At 46.6% G+C, this 24,394-nt stretch overlaps 1 protein-coding gene across 1 annotated transcript in view; it reads left to right on the top strand.

Annotated features, from left to right (window-relative positions):
• ADIPOR1 (adiponectin receptor 1) overlaps positions 1-24,394 on the top strand; it is a 367,296-nt gene that overhangs the window by 312,915 nt on the left and 29,987 nt on the right. Inside the window, exons 6-7 of the mRNA XM_086923078.1 lie at positions 15,129-15,316; positions 18,461-18,654. Coding sequence (XP_086779204.1) covers positions 15,129-15,316; positions 18,461-18,654 — 382 coding nt within the window. The remainder of the gene's footprint in view (positions 1-15,128; positions 15,317-18,460; positions 18,655-24,394) is intronic.

Below are 24,394 nucleotides of genomic sequence, written 5' to 3'. Positions count from 1 at the left end.
GGACATTGAGGGTCAACACCTTAAGAGGGCTATGTGTCATCTAGTGCGGGAAAGAAGGGGAAGGCTGGTGTAGATGCCTAGTCGGCCTGATGCGGAAGCGGTGCAGGGGGGCTGGCAGCCGCAGCAGCCTCGGGCGGTTTGTGCAGGCAACTGGGAGGGAATGTGGACAGGAGGACCCACCCGACAAAAAGCAGAAGGGCAAAAAGATAACCAACTCACCCTAACCCAAACTCAGTGAGAGCAAAAACAGATGTTTGACCAAGTCCATCATCCCTGGACGACTGGAATAACAACCAGAAGGGAACTCTGGTTCCAGAAGGGAACCTCCCGCCGCCTGCCCAAGCCCAACAAGGACGCGTCAGAGGGGATCCTAAAGGAGAAAAAGTCATCGGGCCCTCATTTGTCATCCGAGCCCTCTCCGGCGAAGGCCTCCGTTGCTGTGGCCAGAGCATCTTGTTGATTCTGCGCGATTTCCGAGGCAGGTGGCTTCCTGGGAGCGTCGCCTCCTGGTTTGTCTCTGCCAGCCCGACGGAGAGGTATCAGGCCCTGCACTAGGGCCGTCGGTGTCGCCCTCCTAGCTTGGGGGCGTCATGCCCAGCAGGCGGCAGGCTTCCATCCGCGGGCGTATATGGTGCAGCTTATTGTTGAATCGGAAGATGAGGCGGAAAGGGTGCCCCCATGAATACGAGATCCCTTTTTGTCAGTCACAGGGCGGAACTGCCTGCGTCTCTGCAGCGTGATTAAGGCCAGGTCTTGATGCAGAACCGGAGAGTGGCCCTGGAATGAAATCGGATGCAAGGCCCTTGCTTTGGATAGGATAGCTTCCTTAGTCTTGAAGTCCTGCACACACACTAAAATATCCACAGATGGCGCCTGAGGCCCACGAGGCGGCCCCACCCTGTGCGCTCTGTCTAGGACGACTTCTGCTGTATGTGAATCCCCCAGGATATGTCGGAAAAGGCCGGTGGTAAAAGCGAACAAGTCTCTAGTATCGTCAGAGTTCCTCACCCCCCGGATTCGAATGTTGTGCCTGCGGGATCGGTTCTCGATGTCTTCCAGGTGCATCTGCATATCCATGTTTTGGTCTTGTAGCCGGATGACTTCTTGCTGCAACGTCGTCAGATCCGTGACCGTAGTATCACTTTTCTCCTCCAGAGTGGCTAATCGCTCCCCGATGTTGTCAACATCCCGGCGCACCTCTTTAAGTTCTGTGGCAAATTCGGCTTTCACCGATTTTATGGCCTTTCGTAGCGTGAGGAATAGCGACTCTAGGAAGGCCTTTGTGATGGGCTGATCCCCGGAGGTCGTGGGCTGTTTCGATGACACAGCTTCAGGGGCTGCAGTCGCCATCTCCAGGTTGGACTGAGCACGGCCAAAGATATCCTTCAGGGGCTTCACCTTCACGTTTCTGGCTTTGGACAATCTCTCCAGTTCTCCACAGCCGCCCAGTAGAGCAAATGCTTTAAAAAAAATTGATACTTGTATAGCTCACTACTCACCCGCAAGGGTCTCAAGGCGCTTGTACGAATACCGCTGTGGAACACATCCTGGCTTTCCCTGTGAGGCATCCACTCCTGGGCACCCCCAAGGTGGAGGCCAGGCATCCTTAGCGTTGTGGGGGCCGTTGTGGAGATTAAGCAAGCTACTGCCCAGAGTTGCAGAGTGGGACTCCATGATTGGAATAGGCACCGAGGCGAGAATTATCAGGTCCATGGAATTTTTGAGCCCAAGACCCGTCGAGGCAGGGAATTGAACCCTGGTCCCGGGCCAGACCTCTGCATCAGAGTCAGCCGCTCTAACCATTGAGCCACACTTCTCCACCCATTGAGCCACACTTCTCCACCCATTGGGCCAAGGTGGGCACCGGGCCGACCGTAGGGGGGGGTCACTATCCATAGAGGGCGCGAGCCAAACTGTGGGTGAGCTCATAGACTGATCCCAGAATGCGATACTGATTTATAGAGGTAGGCTCCAGGGCCAGAGTCGCGTTTTTACTTAGGGGTTGGGCGCTATCTTAGATCAGCTTCTACCCGGTCTCTGCTGGCCAGGAGGGCATACCATCCGGCGTCCGCGCGAGACTCCGGGATCCCCCGCTACGCCGCGCACAGAGTTGGCGCAAAGTCTTAAGCCATGGTTGACAAGCTGCCAGGGTTGTCGCAGGGGCCCATCCCAGGCTTCGTCGTTCTGGAAGCCACAAATGTACGGTACCGGTCCGCGGCTGACCCGGGTATGTCCGTTATTTGCGGGTATCAGGCAGAAGTGCTGGCGTCGGGTAGGGAAGAAGGGCCTGCAAGGCCGGGTCGCACCCCGGTAAGTGGCCCCCAAGTCCAACCTGCTCCCATGATGGGCCAGGAGGCATGTACCACAGGAACGGCTTGAGGAAATGGTGCTATCTCCAGGCCGACCTCCCAGTGCCCGCTCTCCCTCGCTGCACCGCTCCGTCCCACGTCAGGCCGCTGGATCTCCGAGGCCCACCCCGCTAGCACAGGGGTCCGGCTGCAAGCAGTACTTCACCCGCACTCGGGGGGAGCTCAGGTAAGGGGCCTCCACAGGCCAGTGGAGCAGCCAGGCAGGCCTTGAATGGAGTGCCACCACCCTCGTGGCTCAGGGATGTCGTGGGTGCTCCGGTCGGTCCCCCGGCGGCCCTGATCTCACCAGTAAGGGAGCTGCGTGTGGCGTGGAGGCAAAGGGCACCCCCCCTGCACCAAGCCGGGGGGTCTGCGCGTCTCGTCCCTGACGGTCGTGGGACTGAGCCGCGATCAGCACTCAACCCGTGCTGGGCGGGGGGGGCCTATGAGGCTTCCTCTTCCAGGTCGCAGGGTGACCGCTGGTGTCCAGGCAGACCTCGCCGCTGTGGGGCCCGGGCTGTGGGCTAGCTCCGCCTGGTGCTGTACGGTTTCTCACCTAAGGCCAAGCTCCTAGCCGCCCCCGGCGCTTCCTCCACTCTTGGCTCCAGGCTAAAATCAGTACTGTCAGGGCCCCAGGATCTATGAGGCAGGGGGTCACCGGAGGGATAGCGGGCACCTTCGGATATACTGAGGACCCCTGTGAGCTCACACAGACTCAGGCGCCAAGCAATGTCTACGAGCTCCACAGACCTCGGGGCTTGCGTGGCTGCGGCCGTCTCCGCTGCACTCCGGCCGGCGCGTACTTGAGGCCGGTGCTTGATGCGGCCCAAAGCTCCAGGCCGACCCAGGGCCTCTGTTGTGTGGCGTCGCAATGAGCAGCGGTCGCTGCAGCGTCTTCCGCTCCGCGTCCCGACCTCCCGAGGCACTCCACCAGCCGCAACAAAGGAGAAAAGCCGGTCGGGTGGCCGGAGAGAAGAGAAGCTGGCCTCTGTGTCCCAATTACCGGGCACCGCGTTGTTGAGGCCGCACACACATGTGCGGCCAGGTCCGTCTCTCTGTTCCCTCCGCCACAGACGCTGCAAGGAGACGTAGTGCAGGCTCAGGCGGATCGGCGTTCCCTCCAGGGTCTACCGGGTCGATCCCAGGCTAAACTGGCCCCCAGGGAGCCATGCTGTGTTGACTCAGGGAGGCGACAGGCAGGAGCCTGAAACGAGCGTCCTACCTCACCGCCATCTTGACCATGCCCCCACCCTCTGACGTTTCTATAATGGTTGCCTTTCATCTGCTGCAAGGTGGCCAGGAGAAGCTCACAAAATGTGGTATTTCCAAATGCCATCTCGGTCAACGGCCCTTCCATCACAAGCGCTCAGGTTGAGCGGCTGCCACTAAAACCTGTTGTGTACCTCTCTGCTCTTAAGAGTCTGGTTATTCACTTGACGTCCAATCCCTAGTCTTAAATAATTAATCGTGGCCTCAACTGGAAAATGGACTTCAATGTACACGGGGAGGAAAGTTCAGTTTGTGGTAAATGTTCAGTGCGACTCAGCCAGATTTTTTAATTTTGGAATTGTAGGACTTCACTCTTTCTTGATATAGATGGGCTTTGATTTAATTTTATTTTGGCATTTTAGCATTTGGGAAGGCAAATCCAAGTGGCATGCGCATCCGCGTCCTATCTGTAGTTAACTGAATTGACCACAGGTGACATTCACTAGAACCGAATCTTGTTTCTGCATCTTCTGAGCATGAGGCTAGAGCGTTTGCGTATGTAATCTGACCAGGAAATGCTCCAGACCCCTATTGCGTAACGTGTTGTGTTGGAGTGATATCTTTGTAAGCCTGCCAATGCCGAGCTTTTGGTTCTGCCTTTGTGGTCGTGAAATTAACCTAGCATCCAGTCGCCAACTGATTGACATGCATTTTATATGATAATCAAGCTACCTGAAAGATCCCTCAGCTCTATGCATTTCAACAAACAGGGATGGCGTTGCATGTGTGTGTCATACATGCTTGAGGACGGTGCAGCCTAATGCAGGAAAGGGTGTAGTCCCTCAATGAAAGCAGAGACCGTTCCGCGTTCCAGACAGGAGACAAGCGCGTGAAGAAATTACCTAACCGCGTCCAGACGCTGATGCACATCCTAGGGAGACTGCAGGCGGCGGGTAGGTACGGCCGGGAAAGTGCTGCATCGTTTTACTGAACTTTACTGCTATAGTAATTATGTTCAGCACTTGAATGCCAAAGAAGTAAAGAAAAAGCATTGCAATTAACCCCAACAGATCTGCAATCATCAGAATAATGGAGTGAAATATCAGTTTCTGATGCTTTGCGTTTATCTACAATTTGGGATATTATCAGGCGGATCGCTGCTTAAAACATTTGAGTAACTGCAATTTAAAAAATCACAGATTTTCTTCTGCGTCTAAACTATTTTTGAGTTCATTGACTTCTTTTAGAATTGTATCTTTGAATATTATTTCCAGAATCGTCATTTTCTTTAGCAGCTTTAAAGAGCTATTCAATCTTAGGACAAATATTTATTTGTTAAGCAGAAATCCTTCTATGTGCTTTTGAGCTTCTTGAACTTCTCATAAACTGCCCGAACTGAGATTCCAGTGTTATCAGTAGAAGACAGCAGTCTGGTGTCCAACAAGCAAAACATGATTGGTGGGAACACAACAGGCGCTGCCAGTTCTCTGGATAAGAAGGGGTTGTGCATTTGTATTAGTTGATTGCGCTTAAATTCCCCCTCCATCAGTGATGAGGTTAATAGATACCACAGCTCACAGCACAAGTTGACAGAGGACAGAGGAAGACCCATGGTAGCGACATAAAGTACGATACTGCTGGAGAGACCGTATCCCTTCATTGCAACCTTTTCACCTGTAGACTCTTGTACATGCAAGATGCAGCAGCTAGCTTCAGTATAGCGTTCGTGCAGCACAGGACCGCCTTGAAAGAGAGAGAGAGAGAGAGTGCGAGCCAAAGAGAGAGAGAGAGAGAGTGCGAGCAAAATAGAGGGAGCGCAATCGAAAGAGAGAGTGCCAGCGAGGGAAAGAGTGTGCGAGCGAAAGAGGGAGAGTGCATGGCCGCAGTAACCTGATCCGAAGTGGGGGAGGTGTGCTGTGTCTGCCTCCTGGAACTCAAACAAGCAGCAGCTGTTTTGAAGCACTCGTGCTTGTGCTGTCCTCTACCTTGCGGGAGGGAGCAGCGGCGGAGCAAGAGCCATATGTTTTCGATTAGCAGGCGCGCCGCTGCTCGCTCCCGCTAGGTGGATGCCAGCACAAGCACGAGTGTGCTTGAAAAAGAGCAGACCGATTTCTAAAGGTCTTCTCCTAATGCAGCCCATGCGCGCTGCCTAGGCGAGACCTAATGATTCTCAGAATGCTTAGGTTAATACAATCTTGTGTTGCTTCAGATTATGTGGATTAGTTCCAGACTTTTAATTTGGCTTCTGAGCGAACAGTAGATATTTATAGTCTTTGTGAAGGAGTCCTAGATTGTGAAGGGTGATTGATGTTAAGTGTTGCAGTAGTTGCTGCTTCTACTTATAGATGACCTGTCCAGGTCAGGAGTTAATAGTAACATAAGTCCTTCAGGGTCAATGGTCAGAAGTTGCAGATCTTGATATGACAGATTCATTTTTCATAGTTTTGGCAGCCATATGTACATGTTTTAGAATATTTAATAGGGGTATGGCTCACCGTAAGAGGTAGTGTAAGAGTAATACATATGAGCACTATTGTGCATTATCAATATGTATATAATATACAACCAATGGATCTGTAAAGAGATTTCTATCTGCAGTTTTTTTGCTTTAGAACATCTCTAGGGGTAAGACTGGATCCGTACGATTTTTGAGCAGTACACATGCACGCCAGTAGGTAGCGTCATTCGGCTTCACACTGGAGTTGTCCACACCAGATGTGGCGTGATTGGTACCTGTATATGCGCCACCCCAACGCCCTATCAGCTCTTTCCTTTCTGCACAACAAAGTGCTTATCTGAGCACTCCTGGCTTTTAGTAGCTTTTCTTCACTCTATTTGAGAGTTTTTCTCTCCTGAAATGAGTAATGTCACTCAAGAAATCGGCTTGTTTCAAGTCATGTGGAGCCTGTCATAGGGTATGTTTGTGGTGCTTAAAGCGTGAACAAGACTCCAAAAACTGTGAAGACTGGCTCTATGCCCCCAAAGGCTCTGAGGGTGCGATCCATCAAGGTCCTCGCCGCCCGATGTTGGACAACTTTGCAACGCTCAAGATCTCGGTTGCACAGAAAGCCCTGGGATAGTTCACAGAACTGCACCCATCGATGATTGTCTCACTCCACGTCATCGAGGAAATTGGATAAGTCCCACAAGCCAAAAAAATAAGCCAAAGTGGTCTTTCACCCAGGCCCGTCAAAGTCGTCTGACAACGTGATGGAGCATCAGAACTCCCGGCCCTGCACTTTAGCAGAGCCTCAGTGAGCACTCCGTGCTTCCCTGACTTTCTAGGAGGCGGAGTTTTTATGAGTCCATGCACCTCATATTTGAGTAGCCTGGCCCTCTAGAGCACCTTTGGGTCCCGCAGGTTTGGGAACCGCTCCTACTGGATCCCCGCCAGTGGGTTCGCTCCTGACGCCAATCGGGCCACATGGATACCTTGAAGGATTCAGTGCGGAGGGCTTGGTGAGACGCCAACGCCCTGTGTAGCCAACGCTATCTTGCAGCTCCAACTCCATCCTCATTCCTGACTCCGACACAGATGGGCATCCCCCTACGCCGGTTCTGGCGTCAATCTGGACAATTTTATACGGAGTAGAGCTGGCACGTTTTCTCTTGATATGCGTGGAGTGAAATGGGTTGTCTGAGGGCCCTTATGGTTACCAACTTATGGAGGACAACTTGAACGAGGAACTGGCAGAGAGAGGCCATTGGTCTAGACACTGCACTGACAATGGTTTGGTCTCACCTCCTTCCGTGGCTATAGAGGAAGGGACTTCTTTTGATATGGTGGTGTGTAGGGCAGCTGAGATCTTGGACCATAAACTGCCTTCAGTGGTAGTCAAGCCCAAATGTATTTCCAAAGGTTCTACAGCACGGAGTTGCCCACTCCAAACTCTTACTCCCATTTAATGGATGTCTTACTAATGTCCTACTTGGGGCCTGGTCCAAACCCTGCACAGGAGCTCCCGTGCATAGGATAATTGCCTGCCGCCATCGCCACACTTCTGGGGATACCAGTTTCCTTACCCAGCACCCCACCCCAGATAGCTTGGTGGTCAGGGACTCCAGTTTTATAAGCAACCCCGGCGTGTTCCCTACTACTCCACCGGTTAGGGAATCCTAAAGGCTGGATTCCTTTGGAAAGGGGTTGTTCTCTTCTGCCATTCTTGCACAGCCTTTTGGGCAGATATTTCCATACAATCTAGGATTCAGCTGCGCTCGTGGCCGCCGTGGTTTCGGAGGAGGTTTTCGTCCTATCCTAGACCTGTGCCTTCTTATTTTTCTTGTGAAAGGAGAATTTCAAGATGCTTGCGCAAGTAATGACTGCCATGGAAGACTGGATGGTAGCATTGGATTTGTAGGACACATATTTCCCCATCCCCATCTTTCCTGACCACAGACGTTACCTGCTGTACGAAATGGGCCAAGAGCACTTCCAGTTTGCCTCGCTTCCCTTCAGCCTTACCAGTTCCTCTCAGGTGTTCACGGAAGTGATGGTGGTGGTTGCATCTCATCTGCAGAGCTTGGGGGGGGTTCCAATATTTCCCTACCTTGATGCCTGGCTGTTGAAGGCGAGCTCTGCCCAGGCAGTGATCTCCACATCCAGACTACAGCGAAACTTCTGCACTCGCTGTGGTACTCTATCAACATGCCGAAGGCACACTTAACTCCCTTTCTGAAGCTCTCTATCATCAGAGCTGTTCTGAACACCATGCAGTTTTGAGCTTATCCTCCCAAGCGACGTGTCCAGAATATTCAGGTTATGGTATTGATGTTTCAAATTCAATCTTGGATTTCGGTGAGAAGCACTATGAAGTTGTTGTGCCTCCTGTATACTGCGTATGACTCATGGGCCTGAGCATAAGCAGGCTTTTCAGTGGGACCTTAAAGTCCAAGTGGGCATCAGGGAAATCTCTTGAACATTGTTCAGATCTCAGAGGGAACTGCAAAAGATCTGCAGTGGTGGCTGATGAACCGAGTTGAGTCAGTGGTAGACCCCTCTCCCATCCCCAACCAGAGCGAACTGTGGTGACATATGCGTCTTTTTTAGGGTGAGGCGGCCATCTGTGAGAGGTGAAGATCAGACAGCTCTGGTGGTGTTCAGGCTCTACATCAACCTGTTGAAGCTGCAGGCGATGCGCTTGGCACTGAAAGCCTTTTATCCCTCGATCAAGGGAAGACTGGTGCAGGTGTTAACGAACAAGACAGAACCGCTACGTGGTACTGCAACAAACGGCAGGGTTTTTAACCCTTTGTCAAGAGGCTCTGCGTCTCAGGACATGTCTGGGCCGCCTCAGCATTTCCCAGGTGGTTCAACACCTGGCAGGCTCCCAGAATGCCAGAGTGGATGGACTCGGCTGAAGATGCCTAGCGGATCACAAATTGGATCTCCATCTGGAAGTGGTGCAAGGACTTTTTCAGCAGTGGGGAGAGCCTTAGTTAGATCTGTTGACCACTGCACAGAACACCCAATGTCAGCAGTTTTGCGCACTGGAGTTTCCAAGTTGACTCTTGCTTGAAGACACTTTTAGTCTCAAGTGGAGCTCCATCCTGTATGCCTTTCCGCCAATACCACTTCTGGCCAGAGTTCTCAAGATCAGGAACGACTGGGCCCAAGGTATTCTTGTGACTCCGGATTGGGTATAGAGTGCTTTGCAATCGGTCCTCCAGATAGGCTTCTTCTTTGAGAGGATCTTGGCAGCAAGGAAGGGTTCTGCATCTCACCCTGCACACCCTTCACCTTAATGTGTGGAAATTGAGCAGCAACAGTGACTGCTTTCAACCTTCCTCCTGAAGACTGTGATGTTATTCTGGCATACAAGAGTCCATCTACCTAGTCCGTATACACCTGCCATTGGGATGAGATTGTTACATGGTGTAATGCCCCCAACATTGAATTCCTTTCTGCACCTCTAACCCAGGTTCTTCTATTTGCTCTGTCTTTAGCCCAGCAGGGCTCTGCTTTGGACACAGTTAAAGACCACCTTTCAGCCATTTTGTGGTTACCGGACCAATCTTTGTTATAGAAGTCACCTGTTGTGGATAGGCTTCCTAAAGGCTTGCAGAACGCCCCACTCCCCTTATTCCCCCAGGACATTCCTTAAGCCCCAGTGGCATCTGATTCTGGTTCTCATCTTCTTGATTTGTGCACTGTTGGAGCTTCTGTACAATTACCCTCTTAGACTCTTGACCGTCATAACTGTCGGCTAGGATGGTCAGCAAATTACAGGCGTGCTCTGCACAACCTCCATACACTACTTTCTACACTGAAAATGTGGTTCTCCCGACACGTGCCTCCTTTCTTCCGACTGGGGGTATATTACAAAATAAATCCAGGCACTATAGCTTTCCAGGGCCCACTATGGATGGCCGGCATGGCTGCCCTGCGAGGACTGGCGAGATTCTACCTGAGGGGAAAGGTACGAGCCAAACGGCAACAAATGACTGACTTGGAATCCTCCATCCTTCAGCTTGAGCACAAGGGGTGTGCAGCTATAGGCAAAGGTTCTGTGAGTAAGGGAACAAATTTGGTAAGCTCCTCTATTTGTTTGGCATCGAGACGACCACTCAGATTGTTCCCTTGATTTGGACTGGGGAGGGAATTGTGTTCGAGACAGGCTGGGCCATGACGGACAAATTTGTGGATTACTATCATGAATTATATGCCCTCTGGGAACTGTCCCAACAGAAGGCAGCCACCCGCTCGTGGCAGATTTCCCATGCCGAAACTCACAGGGTGTGATAGAGCAGACGTGGATGGCCCCCTAACAATTGAAGAAATTACCCTGGGTCTCCAGGACATGAACTCTGGGAAGAACCCAGGTTTGAATGAGTTCCCCTATGGAATACTACAGACATCTACAGATTCAACGGGCTTGCATCTCCTCAGCCTCTATTAGGAGGTGGCCAACAAAACACACGTCTCCCTGAACCAGACATGGCTACTATAGTAGAGTTGCCAGACCAACCTTTGAACAGATGTGCCTCCTACCGCCCTATATCAATCATCAACTCTGAGCTTAAAATCTATGCTAAAATTTCAGCTAATCGTCTACTCACAGTTCTTCAAATCTTGACCCACCCAGACCAGTGTGGATTTAGGCCCAACAGGAGCACTAGGCACGGTCTTTGCAGGGTACATGTGGCCCTGAAATGCCTATTGCTTTTGTGGGACTGCACCTCCCTTCTCCTATTGGATTTTGAGAAGACCTTTGACTTCAACTGGGCCAGTATGGTTTGGTTATTAACCAGAAATGTGAGGGGGCTGAATTCCCCCCCACCCCAAAAAGCACTAAAAAAAATCTGGGGAGCAATCATGGAAGATAAACCATATGTAATGTTCACAAGATACTTATTATTGAACGCTACTAGAGTAATTGGGCATAGGAACTAGCTTACACAATTTTAGGCCACATCCAAAGAAAGGGAAAACATGCAGGGTTATGGTTGACTTTCATAGGCATCTGGCGCTCTAGATACAAAGGAGGGAAGATATGTCATGGGCACATTTAATGGCTTGGAGATGCCATTAATTGGGTCCTACACTCCTTAAATACTGCAAGAACTGCATCTGAGCTAGGTGCTAGATAACGTTAAAGATAAGGCATGTGGAGAGGTGATATGGGTGGGGAATTTTAACTTGGTCCACAACCCAGAGGTAGATATACATCCCAGGAAAATATACAATGTTGGGACTATGTCCCGGGCTACTAAATTATGAATGTCTTCCATGGGCCTTTTGGATGTATGGAGGGAGACTAGAGTATTCCTTTTTCTCACATGTACACAGAACACACTCTAGCATAGACATTATCTGAAGTACAAGTTCAATAGTCACCCACACAATTAAAATAAACACAGGACTCGTTACAATCTCAGATCATGCCCCACTCATCTGGGACTTGAATAGGGGGAAGGGCATCAAAGCGCAGTCCGTTGGCGAAAGATCGCCTCTATCTACATTAAACAAAATGCACAGATATAGTTTTTTAAAGACAACACCACCCTGGAATCTTATGTTTACCAATGTTAACTGGGATGCCTTTAAGTCTGTCCTACAGGGCAAATTAAAGCTAAAGAAACAGGCTGTATGGAACAGAATTTGCTCACATTACAAAGGGAATTGGCTAAGTTGGGAGGACCAATAGACTTGCTGCTTACTCAAAGATCGGAGCGGGCTCTTCTCCTGCTTAAATATAAATTCTATGAAATGGTTAAACAGGCAGACAAAGTTTGTGCATCCTGGCTATATCATACAAAATCACAGAACAGTAAATGTTCAGCTTCAAACCTGAGAGTTGCCCACTAAAGAAAAGACTATCAAGATGCTTTCCAAGCTTTCTACAGCAACTTGTATATCACCCAAAACCTACACTCAAAAGATCTGATTTCCTCACACCTGTCTGTTTGTCCAAATTGCCCCCAGGTATGACAATGAAATTGAAAGAACACATATCACTGCTTAATGCCGATTTTATAATCTACATTAAGTTCCTTGCCAACTTGCTAGAAGGGGTTATGCCCTTCCTAGTAGACTCAGACCAATCTGGGTTCATTAGGAACAGACAGGCCTTTGTCAATTCGAGACGGTGCTCATCCTCATTGAGAAATCCAATAAATGCTCAATAGCCTTACTAATTCTTGCACTTAATGCCAAAAAGGCATTCGAATGAGTGGAACTGGCATCCTCTGCCAGGCCTTAGATAAAATTGAAATTAGACCATACATGCAGTGTGTTGTATAAGGTCAGAGTACGCATCGCCGTCAGACTGTATAGTGGTCAAAGGATAGATATATGAAACCCTGATACTACTAGGAGATTGGGACCTGAACCCACAAAATAAAGCAGTGGGCAACAGAGATCTTACAGAATAAAAAAAAAAAAAGTTTACCCACTACGCATCTACGAAAGGGCTAATTTCGGCCATCGGTAGTCAACAGGTGCCTACTCAAGATAATCATTCCTAGCCATATATGAATCAGTGGGAGAGGGTGGTTGGAAGGGATATGCCCTGGAAAAAATAAGTTCCTTTGGACTGATAGCCCCAAAATTTTACAAAGTGATTACTATAGGAAAACATGCTAAAAAGCTGTTTCCCTATAAAAATCTGATGTGCATCTGGTATAGGACACAGAGTGGGCCAAAAGTATGTTTGTGAGGATCGATGCTGGAGGAGTTGTGGCGCAAAAGGGATGATAATACATATTTGGTGGTCATTTCCGAGGATCGCTACCTATTGTAAATCCTTACAGAGTAGTGGGGTTCCTAATGATCCAATAGTGATAATTCTGGGCATTAGAGCTCCACACTGGGGCCTTTCTTGGACAGTCATTTTCCAGATGCTTATGGTAACTAAACAGGACTTGGCTGTTAATTGGAAAAAGAAACCAGCGCCGGACCTTCTCCGTTGGTCCAGAATACTTTAATCACTAATTTAAATGGAGATCTGAAATGCAACAAATGTTTGAGAGTATCTGGAAACCACTGATGGAACATCTCCAGGGTTCTACACAGGCATTGGTGTGCCCACATACATTAAGCGCACTGAATTTGAACCAACTATAAGTTGCTCAGTATTGACATTGTGCTTGGTGCGGAGACCCCCACTTCAACATAAAACCAGGCGAAACGAGAATTCAAATGTTTCACTTTTGATTTTGTCCAACAAAGGACAGAGAAACATAGTGCTGTGATACTTGGGCAGGTGGTCTTTCTAGGAGGATTGATGAGAGTGTAATATTTTGTTTGTCCTTTTTATGAAACCAGTTTTATTTTTCAAGGTGGAAAAGTGCATAAAAGGAATTTACAAAAAAAAAAAGGAGTTCTTCTTTATTATGGTTAAAACACTGCATTCGCTAGAATGTAACAAATGAGCCATAAATAGATAATTTTCTTAAGCCTGATAAGGACAATTGGAGAGCTATGTGTTGGTACAGAACAAAAAAGCGAAAGTGTGTGCATGTTTTCAGATTTTGTTTGATTCTTATTCTTGATTGGGAGGCAGGGTTTGGAGGACAATATATTGTGCTCCACAGCTCACCGTTCCCCCTTTTAGTTTAGACAGTTCAACAATGTTATCGATAGAATGGGGCCATATAGATAGGGATCATCCCACGTATGCACTTGAATACACACAATTCACCGAACACCCATACACTCATTAAATCTATAGTGGAAAGGGCTCCACATTTCTTCTGACAGACACACAGATCGTAATAGCAATATGAAAAAAGCGGAAAGACAGATGAAATTGGCATGTCGAGTGACAAGGGAAACCCCACTATGGGTAGGCAACATACTTAAAGAAATTGAGAGGTTTCCGGAAATGGGACCTGCTGGGCATCTCACAATTGACAGATTTATTGCGTCAAGGGAGACTGGTAACATTCTCGTAGCTCCAGACTAAATATGCTGTTGCTAAATCCCAACACTATAAATATTTACAGTTGTCACACGCGTGGCGCACACGACATATTGATACAACTGACATCCCGGAATATGCACCACTAGAGGGTCGCCTCTTAATGGGGGAAATAGGAGAGAAGGCAGTCTCATGGACATATAAGACTATCATCAATAACAAGCCAGACTCCCTGCAGAAATTGAGGACCACGTGGCAATCAAATATTGGGGAAATAGATGACCTGGACTGAGAAATGGCACTGATTCACCCCAGAGAGGTGGCCATTAAAATCACGATTAAGTCTGATTCAACTTAAATATCTACATAGGGCATACTACGATAGGGCGCGCAGACATCACATAGGGAGAGCTGCAGACCCCAATTGTCTGCGCCAGTCTGTACATTCTTCCACCCGGTTTGGGAATGTTCCCAGATTCAGAGATACTGGGATGACTCGCTGGGGGCCATTCTGGAGGGGACGATTCCCCTGAACCCGCAGTTAGTTCTGCTGGGAATTTCCACAGAAGTTGATCTCCCTAGGACAAAAGTGCGACTACTCCAGCTAGGGCTGGTGGTGGCGAAGCGGGATCTGGCCAGGATGGGGGGGGGGGGGGCGAAGTTATGCCCCACACTGACTGAATGGAAGAAAAATATGGACATGTATAAGCTTGGAGAGAAAACGACCTATCAGGCAAGGGGCTGTCCCAAAAGGTTCTGGAGACTATGAAAGCCATGGCCTAACCACTATGGACTTACACTTACTGACTCCCAGTGATGTCCTGGGAAGGGACAGGCAACCGCCGCCTTGCTGTCCACCACTGTATAAAAACTGACACTCAGATATTAGTATTGAAATGTCTTCAAATCTGTGTTGAGTATTGTTCCTGTACTGCAACTAAGAAAATGCCAATAAATATATATTTTTTTAAAACAATGTTATCGATAATATACTAATTATAAAAAACTAGCAATATGTTGATGTAAAACAAAGCCTGCAATAACTACATTTTAGAATGTTTTCGAGGACAATTCTCAAAAATGTAAAAAGGAAAACAAATGGAAACCGTACCAGATGTGTTCACCTTTTGTGATGTGTGCTTCCTTTGTCATTTTATCGACTGAGATGTTAGCTTGTTCTTAAGTGACTTGTGTGTTTGTCTTCCCCCTCCAGGCTGGATTATTCTGGGATAGCACTGCTTATCATGGGCAGTTTTGTTCCCTGGTTGTATTATTCTTTTTACTGCTCCCCTCAGCCACGACTCATCTACCTCTCTATAGTCTGTGTCCTTGGCATCACTGCAATTGTCGTTTCTCAGTGGGATCGATTTTCAACACCCAAGCACAGACCTACAAGAGCAGGTACATTTAAATATATTTTTCATTTACAGAACCAGAGTTAAGCAGATCAATGGAAGGAATGTTACTTTGGAGGGCTTTCCTAGCAGTGCCCTCTCATGGGTAGATCTTTCATGAAATGATAGTCTCGTAGATTACTGTTTAGAAGATACAAGCCTTCTGTGTCCTTGGAGCTTGCAAAGGTAGATATTGATGTTTCCATATAAGTAATACACTGATTACCATTTCCCTGGTTTCTTCACTAAAGTCCAAGAGTGAATGAATTCTCCAACCCCCACATGTATGAAAATATGAAGTTATTCATAACAGATTTCAGTGTGGAAAGTTATAACCTGCATGACCCAAGTGCAAGGATTTGCCACTTGATTTCCATGTCTGGCTTTCTGTCCACTAACAAATGTAGGCTAATTGCACATATCTCTAGAGTCAATCCTCTGTAAAATAATGTAAAGCCGATATGCTGGGTCCAAAAATGTATTTTCATTTATTCAAATATTTGTTTAGTCTTTACTATTTGGCAATGCCTTGGGGTAATGTTCTTATTCCTAGACACAGTTCCAATTGTGGTTAGGTTAGTTGTAAAGTGCAATTTTTCTCAAAAGGTTTCTTGGTGGTAGCTGCGTTAAAGTACCAAGTATGGTTGGTGCACATTATTGTTTAAATAAAAATTAATTAAAGGTTTTCTAAATAGGAACAACTATGGATCCACGAAAGGTGCGTGGATGCGGTTGAAAAAGCTTCCAAAGATTGTGGTACAAGATTCTAGAATTGAATAAGAAGTTTTTCCCAGAATGCCTAGTAGTTCTATACTAAGTGAATTTCTTTGGCATAAATTCTAGTTTTTTGGAATAGATGGCCCTATGGACCAATAGTAATTGTCCTAAAAATAATCATGCTACCAACAGAACAGATAGACAATGGAGGCATCTCAAGAGACCCTGAACCTTTCAGGTGGTGGATTTGTAGCCAGAAAAAAAGCTAGCAGATGATATTTTGCAATTGAAGAAAAAATTAAGTTATACAAACTATTTTAAGTGTATGATGATGAAACAGAGTGGTATTTAGGACATCTATAAAGGTAAATTGAAGAAGCTCATGGCAGGTTGTTTTTATTTTTATTGTAATGATGCATGGATCGGTAAGGATTTGAGATATACCCAGGCTGTTAAAATACCTGACATTATCATCATATGTTGACATAAACAGAAGTGAAACCGTGTTAAACTAGATCAGGTCAGTCTGCACCTTTGGGTCCCTTCAGTGCCATACCTCCTGTGCTGCCATGATTGTGTTGGGGTTGAATGTGGAGATTAGTTCAAGAAAACAACCAACCATGATAAGGCAGAGGTACAACTTCCACATGTGTTTTAAGGTTCTCTGATAGAGAAAGCCTTCTGTTGACAAATGCATACAAGGATTCCCTGTGCTATAAGATTCTTCTTTCTACCCTGCAAGGAATTCTGCCTCTGTCTCTCTTTCTCAGGAGAGAAATGAGACGCACCATCGCCCGGGTAAATGACCCCCTGAGATTCTATCTTGGCAGGAAGTGGACAAAAGTGACAATAAGAAAAAAACTGGAAAAATGCCAGAAACTGAAAAATGTAAACCTAAAAATGTATAACTGCATTGTGCAAATATTTAAAGTGTCTGTGCTGTGTACGTAATCCTGTGACGTATTGGTCTGTCCTGTCTGAAGCCTCTGATTTTGTCTGTTTCTTTTTGTACAGAGGTCTAACTTAACAGTGAACCGAGTGGTGTATCCCCGGTTGCCTTGATAAAATATTTTAAAAGAGTATTTATACATCCTGTTTGTTTGCTTGTAGGTTTGTGTGTCTTATATATACACACACACATAAATACAGGCATTCAAAGTAGGTTTAGGACAGCTAAGCTGCTTCAGAACTGAGAGATAGCCAACACCTTTCATGTTTCTTAGGCTCAGAGGTAGTGTGGTGTTGTGCACTGTTGAGAGCGCAGCCGCGGTACAACCTTTGCTGGAGGCAACAGGAGCTGTTAGGAACAGAAGCCAGTTATTCATAGTGAGCGGGATACACCTGGGATTTTGTTCTTGGGGTATTTTGGATGATGACAAATGATGTCAGAGTAGACCGCGTGCACTGCCACGGTTATATTTTTCAACCCTTTTGGTTATACAGCTTTGTTGAGAACATTAGGAGACAGTCCAGGATTTTTCTGAACTACATTTGGAAAAGGAAATGCAACTGCAAGATAAAATAATTCAAACTGGCCCCACACAAACATAAGACTGCTATAGGAGCATGTCCGTGTTTGAATGAAAATAATTATTTATACAATGCTATATTTCTGGTACGCCTTTTACAGTTTAGTACACTGTACAGTAACCACATACATTAATAACTACGTAGATGCAGTTCTCTGAGCTCCTCCTCCACTCTCTCATTAATTGGACCTCTGCTCCTCTAAAGCGGTCTTTTGGCTAAGTTTGCGCTATACAAATGCCACAGCACACTACAAATGAAGGGTGTACACAAGTCCACTTTGATTTGTAAGTCTGTGTCCAGGCACGGTCAGTAAGAAGCACAACCCCTTAACCACTGGGAAAGTCTAGTAACTTTGTCTCTGTACCTAATATGATGGCTGCGGCCTCTTGGAAGTTAAGTCATGAATGAAGAATGAGTACAGCTTGGTGGGCGTGGCACATTCTTTGAATTTTTGATCTATGATGCGTATAGTATTGGAGAGTGAAAGAGGTAATCGGCAATAGGTTTATAGATGTGGTTTATATATGATGTGGGGGGGACGGTTGAATCCCTTTGACAGGACAGCTTAGCATAGAGGCTGGCTGCTCACTGAATATGGAGCGCCTGAGTGGAGATGAAGGAAACTGATTTTGTAAGCGCTTTTTGGAGTGGTGCAGTAGATGAAGGTGCAGAAACGACTCGGGCGAGTTATTTAATTTACATACAGCTTGAAACTGGATAGGTTGGAATGTAAGAGCTGGTGAACAAGTGGCTTCCATGCTTTCTATTATTCATCTTTTTATGGAATTTGTTGTCTGAAATTTCCCTTCAGCTCCCGTCTAATTTAAATCGGCCAGCCAACTAACTCCCTTCTCAAGAGGGTGATGGAGTTTTCTTAACTTGCTTCCTTTTCACTTGTCTCCAGGAGTGTTTCTTGGACTTGGACTTAGTGGCATTGTTCCCACCATGCACTTCACCATTGCAGAAGGGTTTGTGAAGGCTACGACCGTCGGACAGATGGGATGGTTCTACTTGATGGGCTTCATGTACATCACCGGTGCTGGCTTGTATGCTGCCCGCATTCCTGAACGCTTCTTTCCTGGCAAATTTGACATCTGGGTAGGTATTCCATTTACTTCTTCAGCTCTGGTTCGACTTGGTTGGTTTTAGATGGTTTGAAGGACTGTTCTTTCTTCTTGAGAAAGCAAGAGACATGCAAATTCGGTTGTCTCACTATCCTGATAAGTAGACCGTGGTTGGTATTCGTTTTCCTAAAATTATGTACTAATTTTGAGAAGTAATCATTTTGAACTAAACACAACGGTAAAGTTCTATCCTTACATTGTCCTGGACTCTGGTCTTTGCTGCAGAAAGAAACATTTACTCACTAGACATTGTAATATAAATTGGACCCCGAGAGTGAGCATGACAATACTGACCACACACAAGTTACTTTACTGAGATAAACTGGTAGATTTTTTGCAACCAGTAAGCACTAAATATGCACCGATATGCAAGGTTGGTTGTCATTCAATATTTACATTTGCGGGAACAAAGCCAAAGCACTTGCATCATTATTGGGTGTCTGTCAAGGCTGTAAGAAAGGCTTTCTCTAGTTGTTGAGGTTTGAGGTCTGCTTTCTACGAACAGGCTCCACAACTGTTAATGTGACTGTCCAAGGGGCTAGGTCCAGCTACCCTACATTTAGCATTGTAGTCAAAACTGTAGCTGTTTAGAACTTGCCCAAGATAACAAAGAGAACCGAAGTCTTGACTACAACAAACCGAATGCACCTGCTGTAACCGGATATGCTCATTCATGCTGCCGCCTTGTCTGTCTCGCACACAATGATAGAAACGTTTCTTTGATAATTAGACGCGTGGCAGACGCTGGGCTCTGCAGGTACGCAAGGCCTGTGTTCTTTAAGCCAGCTCAAGTTGCTCTGCTTTTATTTCACCACTGCCCCATCTCATCTCACTTCCAGGCCTGTGGCAGAGGAAGACAGCTCATCACTAGCTTCTGGTGCCTTTCCTCCCCCACCGTGCATGCTTGAGTACAGCCCACTATGACTCTACTGATCTCTCTTCAGCATTCGACACTGTGAAACATGAGAACTTACTCGAACTCTTAAAAACAAGAATGGGTCTTTCCGGGACTGTTCTTCAGTGGTTCACCTCATTTCTTCACAACAGAAATTCAAGAGCAACAACTTGATGTCCTCCCCAGTACCTGTATCATTAGGTGTCCCTCAAGGATCCTGCCTATCCCCTACTTTGTTCAACTTAGTTATGGAACCTCTCACCACCCTGCTACAAGCATCCAATGTACACTTTCACATGTACGCCAATGACACTCAGCTGTATCTCAAACTACAATCCCCCAAAGACATCATGCGTCTGAACTCAACGATCAGAAGCACCCAATCCTGGCTGGCCGATAACCACCTTAAACTCAATGCTATGAAAACTGAGTTCCTTCTGATCTCACCTCCCGCGAAAATCTCTACCACTCAAACTTGGCTTAAACACCTAACTGCACTCAATGTCCAACCGACCATCGTGGACTCAACAAAATCTTTAGGCATAACACTTGACGCCAATCTCAACATGCAGCAGCATATCAGCAAGGCAACTAAGGGAGCGAACTTCCAAATAAATACCTTGAGGAAACTTAAACCCTTCCTCCCAGCCAAATACTTCCAAACTGCAGTACAAGCGCTAGTCATCCCTCGCATAGACTACGGCAGCATCGCCCTCTGCGGCCTCCCCCTAACTACAACTGCACCCCTGAGAGCTTCACTAAACGCGGCAGCGAGACTCATCACTGGATCAAAAAACATTCACATATCTCCCCCGACTTTAAATCCCTGAACTGGCTGCCTTTTGAAGCCAGAATACATCTGAAAATTGCCTGCTTGACACACAAGGCTATCCACCTGAACTCACCTGGCTACCTCACTCAGAAGCTGACAATTTCAGGCGGCTCGAGATCCACCAGAAGCACAAAGAATCTTCTGCTGAAACCTCGAAGATTCCGGAAGGAAAGAACTTACAAACGCTCCTTCTCAGGAATGGCGCCTAGGATCTGGAACTCACTCCCTCCTGAAACCAGGCTCATCCCCTCCACTTTTCTTTTTAAGAAAGAAGTTAAAGCTATCCTCATGGCTAAATACACTTGAACTACCACTTTTGATCTTTTAAGATTCTGCGTCGATCTGTACTCGTGCTTGATCCATTTGCACATATGTTTTTACCTGTATTATCGGCCATACCCGATTGTTCATACTCCCTCCTATCTGTATTACTTGCATTGATGACCTACCTTCCTAATTATGCTCCCTCGTGTACCCACCCCCCTTGCCTCTGTTATCTGCAAAGATCTTGTTCGCGCTATATAAAACTTTCAAAATAAAATCAAAATAAATACTGTATTTTTAGTGCGCTCGCCGGAGCTACGGTCCCGCCACCCTTTCCCCGAAAATAATACTGCCCAGTTATTTCAGGATCTGAAAGGCCCGGATATAATACTCAATAGGATTTTAAACAAAATTGTAAATAATTATTTGTAACATCACTTTTCTGCCTTTGATTCCTTTAGTTATTAACCAGAAATTGTTAATGTAGCTCTAGAATACATTTAAAAGCGCTTTCTTTTATTTGCTGTTTGCAGTATGTATAGATAAGCAATAAAATTGTCTCAATGATTTTCCGTAATTTCTTTTTTCTTCTTTTTGATCCTCATTCGCCTCAGACCCCAGTTGACAAAATAGGGCATCGTTACCGTTACTCGGTTTTAAGGAGGCGTAGGCTATCTAAAGGGGACCAGGATATTACGCCCACCTACTGGCATTCAACAGTCCTAAAAATGTCACTGACCCCATGTTGGAAAGGGGTGGTCACACTCTCTTCCGGTTTAGATGTAGCCGATGACTGTTAATGTTGGCCTGCTAAGAGATGGAACTGGGGGAAGGGGTGTGAGGGGGAGGTGGGGGGGGTCAACACAGTCTGAGAGTTTCAAAGAGGCTTAATCATAGGATCCAAATTATTTTATAAGTGACAACTCAAATCATCAATTATAGTCCCCAAATACTAAAGCTTAGACCAGCTTAATAAACAATCACATAGTGCTTTCTTCTTACTATTCAGCAATCTACCCAAATCTGTCCTAGATGTTTTGAATAAAGAGGACAGTCACTCCGAATGTGTAGGGGGTGCGACTTCTACCCATTTCTTGCAGATTTCCCTCCTAGCCAGCAAGATTGTATAGAAAAGGAACCCCCTAACAGGGCCCGTTACCTCGCTAGATATGCCAAAAATGATCAGGGCGAGAGTGATTTGGACTAGAAATCCCAAAACATCAGCAATAGTTGCCCCTACTTTTTCATATCGCTGGGCATTCTTTAAACATGTGGACATCAGAGGCACTTTCTAAATCACATTTCTTACAGCTGACTGGGGTCCCTTCGATATTTTGGACAGTCTTAACGGAGATAAATAGGCCCTGTGGATAGTGAACAAGTAGTTCCTCCTGAGCCAAGCTGGCTTTACAGCAACAAACAGGGTGTTAAAGGAAGTTTGCCACAGGTCTTCCCACTGTTCATCTGGCATGGAGGCCACCCACAGTTCTTCAGCCTATTAAAATCGCCATCAATGCCTTCCTCTATGGACCAATAAAAGAAAGAAACTTCTCTTTTTCCCGCCGGTCTTACCACTAGCTACTCCTAAAGGGTATTTCCTATGCTTATAGGGTTTTTAAGGTTCTGGTCCCAACTCTGTAGCTGTAAATATTTGAACCTGGACATGCCCTCTTCCAACCTATTGTGGAGTGACAACCATGATGTAAGTGAGCCATCAGGCGCCAGATCCCCCAACACTTTTAATCCCGCTTTTCGAAGTGGTGTAGCTGGTTTGTCTTTCAGGCAATCTGGAACCCCTGGGGAGTCCCAAAGGGGGACCCGACTTGAAAAGTAGTTAAGACCAGTACACTGTTTGATTCTAGCCCATACTCGAGCCAGCTGCAGCAGAACTTTCACCTGATCTTTTTTAAGAACTTCTGTTCTCCATATTTAAAAAGGAATCCCTCCTGCGACAGACCCACACCATTTAGCATAGCGGAGAACATGATCCCCACCCCCTGTATGGTCTGTCTGGAGTTTTCAGCAGCATTCTCGAGTGTGACAACTGAAAAGCCCAGGAGTAGTACTGCAAGTCGGGGAGTGCTAGACCCCCCCCCCCCCCTTCTCCCGCCTACCCCTATGCTTCTTCCAGGCTATCCTCGTGCTCCTATAAGCCCAAACAAATGAATTGATTGTTTGCTGAAGCTTATCTATCTCCGATTTTTCAAAATGTAAAGGAATAGTGTTGGAAAAAAGGTGATTTTTGGTAATATAACCATCTTAATCAGGTTGGTCGTCCCCAGAATGGTCAATGGGGGACGGGACCATGATTTCATTAATTTGTGGCATTCCCAAGAAACATTTGCCAAGTTACTCGCTGAGATCTTATCTGTCCTGAACAATCCTGATCCCAAAGTACTCCAAAAGGTTCCAAGACATATTCTCAGTTTTTTCCACATTAACCTCGTAACCGGATACCTGCCCAAAGTCCTGTGCCGACCTGAGGAAAAGACCTCTCTAAATCAGAAGAAAGAATCAGGACCTCATCGGCTTACATAGCTACATTCCTCTCCCAAGCCCCAAACTTGAATGCTTGCATGGTAGAATACCAGGCTCCTCTCTTAAACGCTAGGACAAAGGGCTCAATATATAGATCAAAGAGGAGCGGAGAGAGGGAGCAGCCCTGTCTTGTACCCCTGGAGATCTTAAAAGGGTTAGTCAATTAGCCATTTGCCAAGAGTCTCGCCGAAGGATCTCGATATATAAGCTGATTAACTCATATGTATGCTCGGTTGACCCTATCAAAGGCCTTGGTAGCGTCTAATGTAATTGCTGCGAGGGGAAGCGAAAAACTGGTAGCCAAGTCTTTTGCACCAACAAAATCGTAGGTGAAGTCAGCTAGATTCCTGCCTCTCATAAAAACCTTTTGATCGGGATGAAGCATATCTCCCACTACTGCTCTCCAGCCTGTCTGCCAGGATCCTTGCAAAAAAATTATAATCTGCATTCAGCAGCGAGATGGGTCTATAAGACCCACAGTTCGCCTGATTTTTCACAGTTTCAAGATCAATGAAATAGCGGCTTCTCCCCAGGAATCCGGGAGCCAGATAGTATCTCATTAAAGAGTACTGTCAAGGTCGGGATTATTGCCTCCCCCAAAGATCTATACAGTTCAGCTGGGAGTCCATCAGGCCCTGCAGCCTTCCCTCCCTTACAGGCAAATATAGCCTTCCTAACCTCTTGCTGGAATATGTCTAGCTCTAGATCTTCTTGCTGAGAGGAATTTAGGGAGGTGAGCTTGCTCCTACATAGCCTAGCCATGGCTGTAGTTTTATCCACTGCACTGTCCCCTTCATATAACTCTTGAAAAAAAGCGAAAAAAGCATTCCCGATCTCTTCTTCTCTGGATAACGCAGTAGTCCTATTCTCACTGTCGATTTGTTTTATCAAATTTTACGTCCTATAAGACTTGACTTTCCACTTCAAAAGCTTGCTGGCCCCCTCTCCGTACTCAAAGTGAGCAAGCTTACTGGCCTCCCACCTTCTTGTAATCCTCGCCTGGATAATAGTACCCAACTGGTCCTTTAGACTACCCAGTTTAGCAAGGTATTCTTGGCGCTTCTCAGGGACAGTCTCTATATTCAAGCTCAGCTCTACTGCCTTCATCTCAGTCTCCATACAAGCCACCTCCTCCCGGTAATGTCTGTTTTTATAACGCACCCTGCTCGTGACCATACCTCTCAA

Source organism: Lissotriton vulgaris, chromosome 5 (genome assembly GCF_964263255.1).
Source record: "Lissotriton vulgaris chromosome 5, aLisVul1.2, whole genome shotgun sequence".
Lineage (NCBI taxonomy): Eukaryota > Metazoa > Chordata > Amphibia > Caudata > Salamandridae > Lissotriton > Lissotriton vulgaris.
This window is presented reverse-complemented; position numbering and strand designations above follow the sequence as displayed.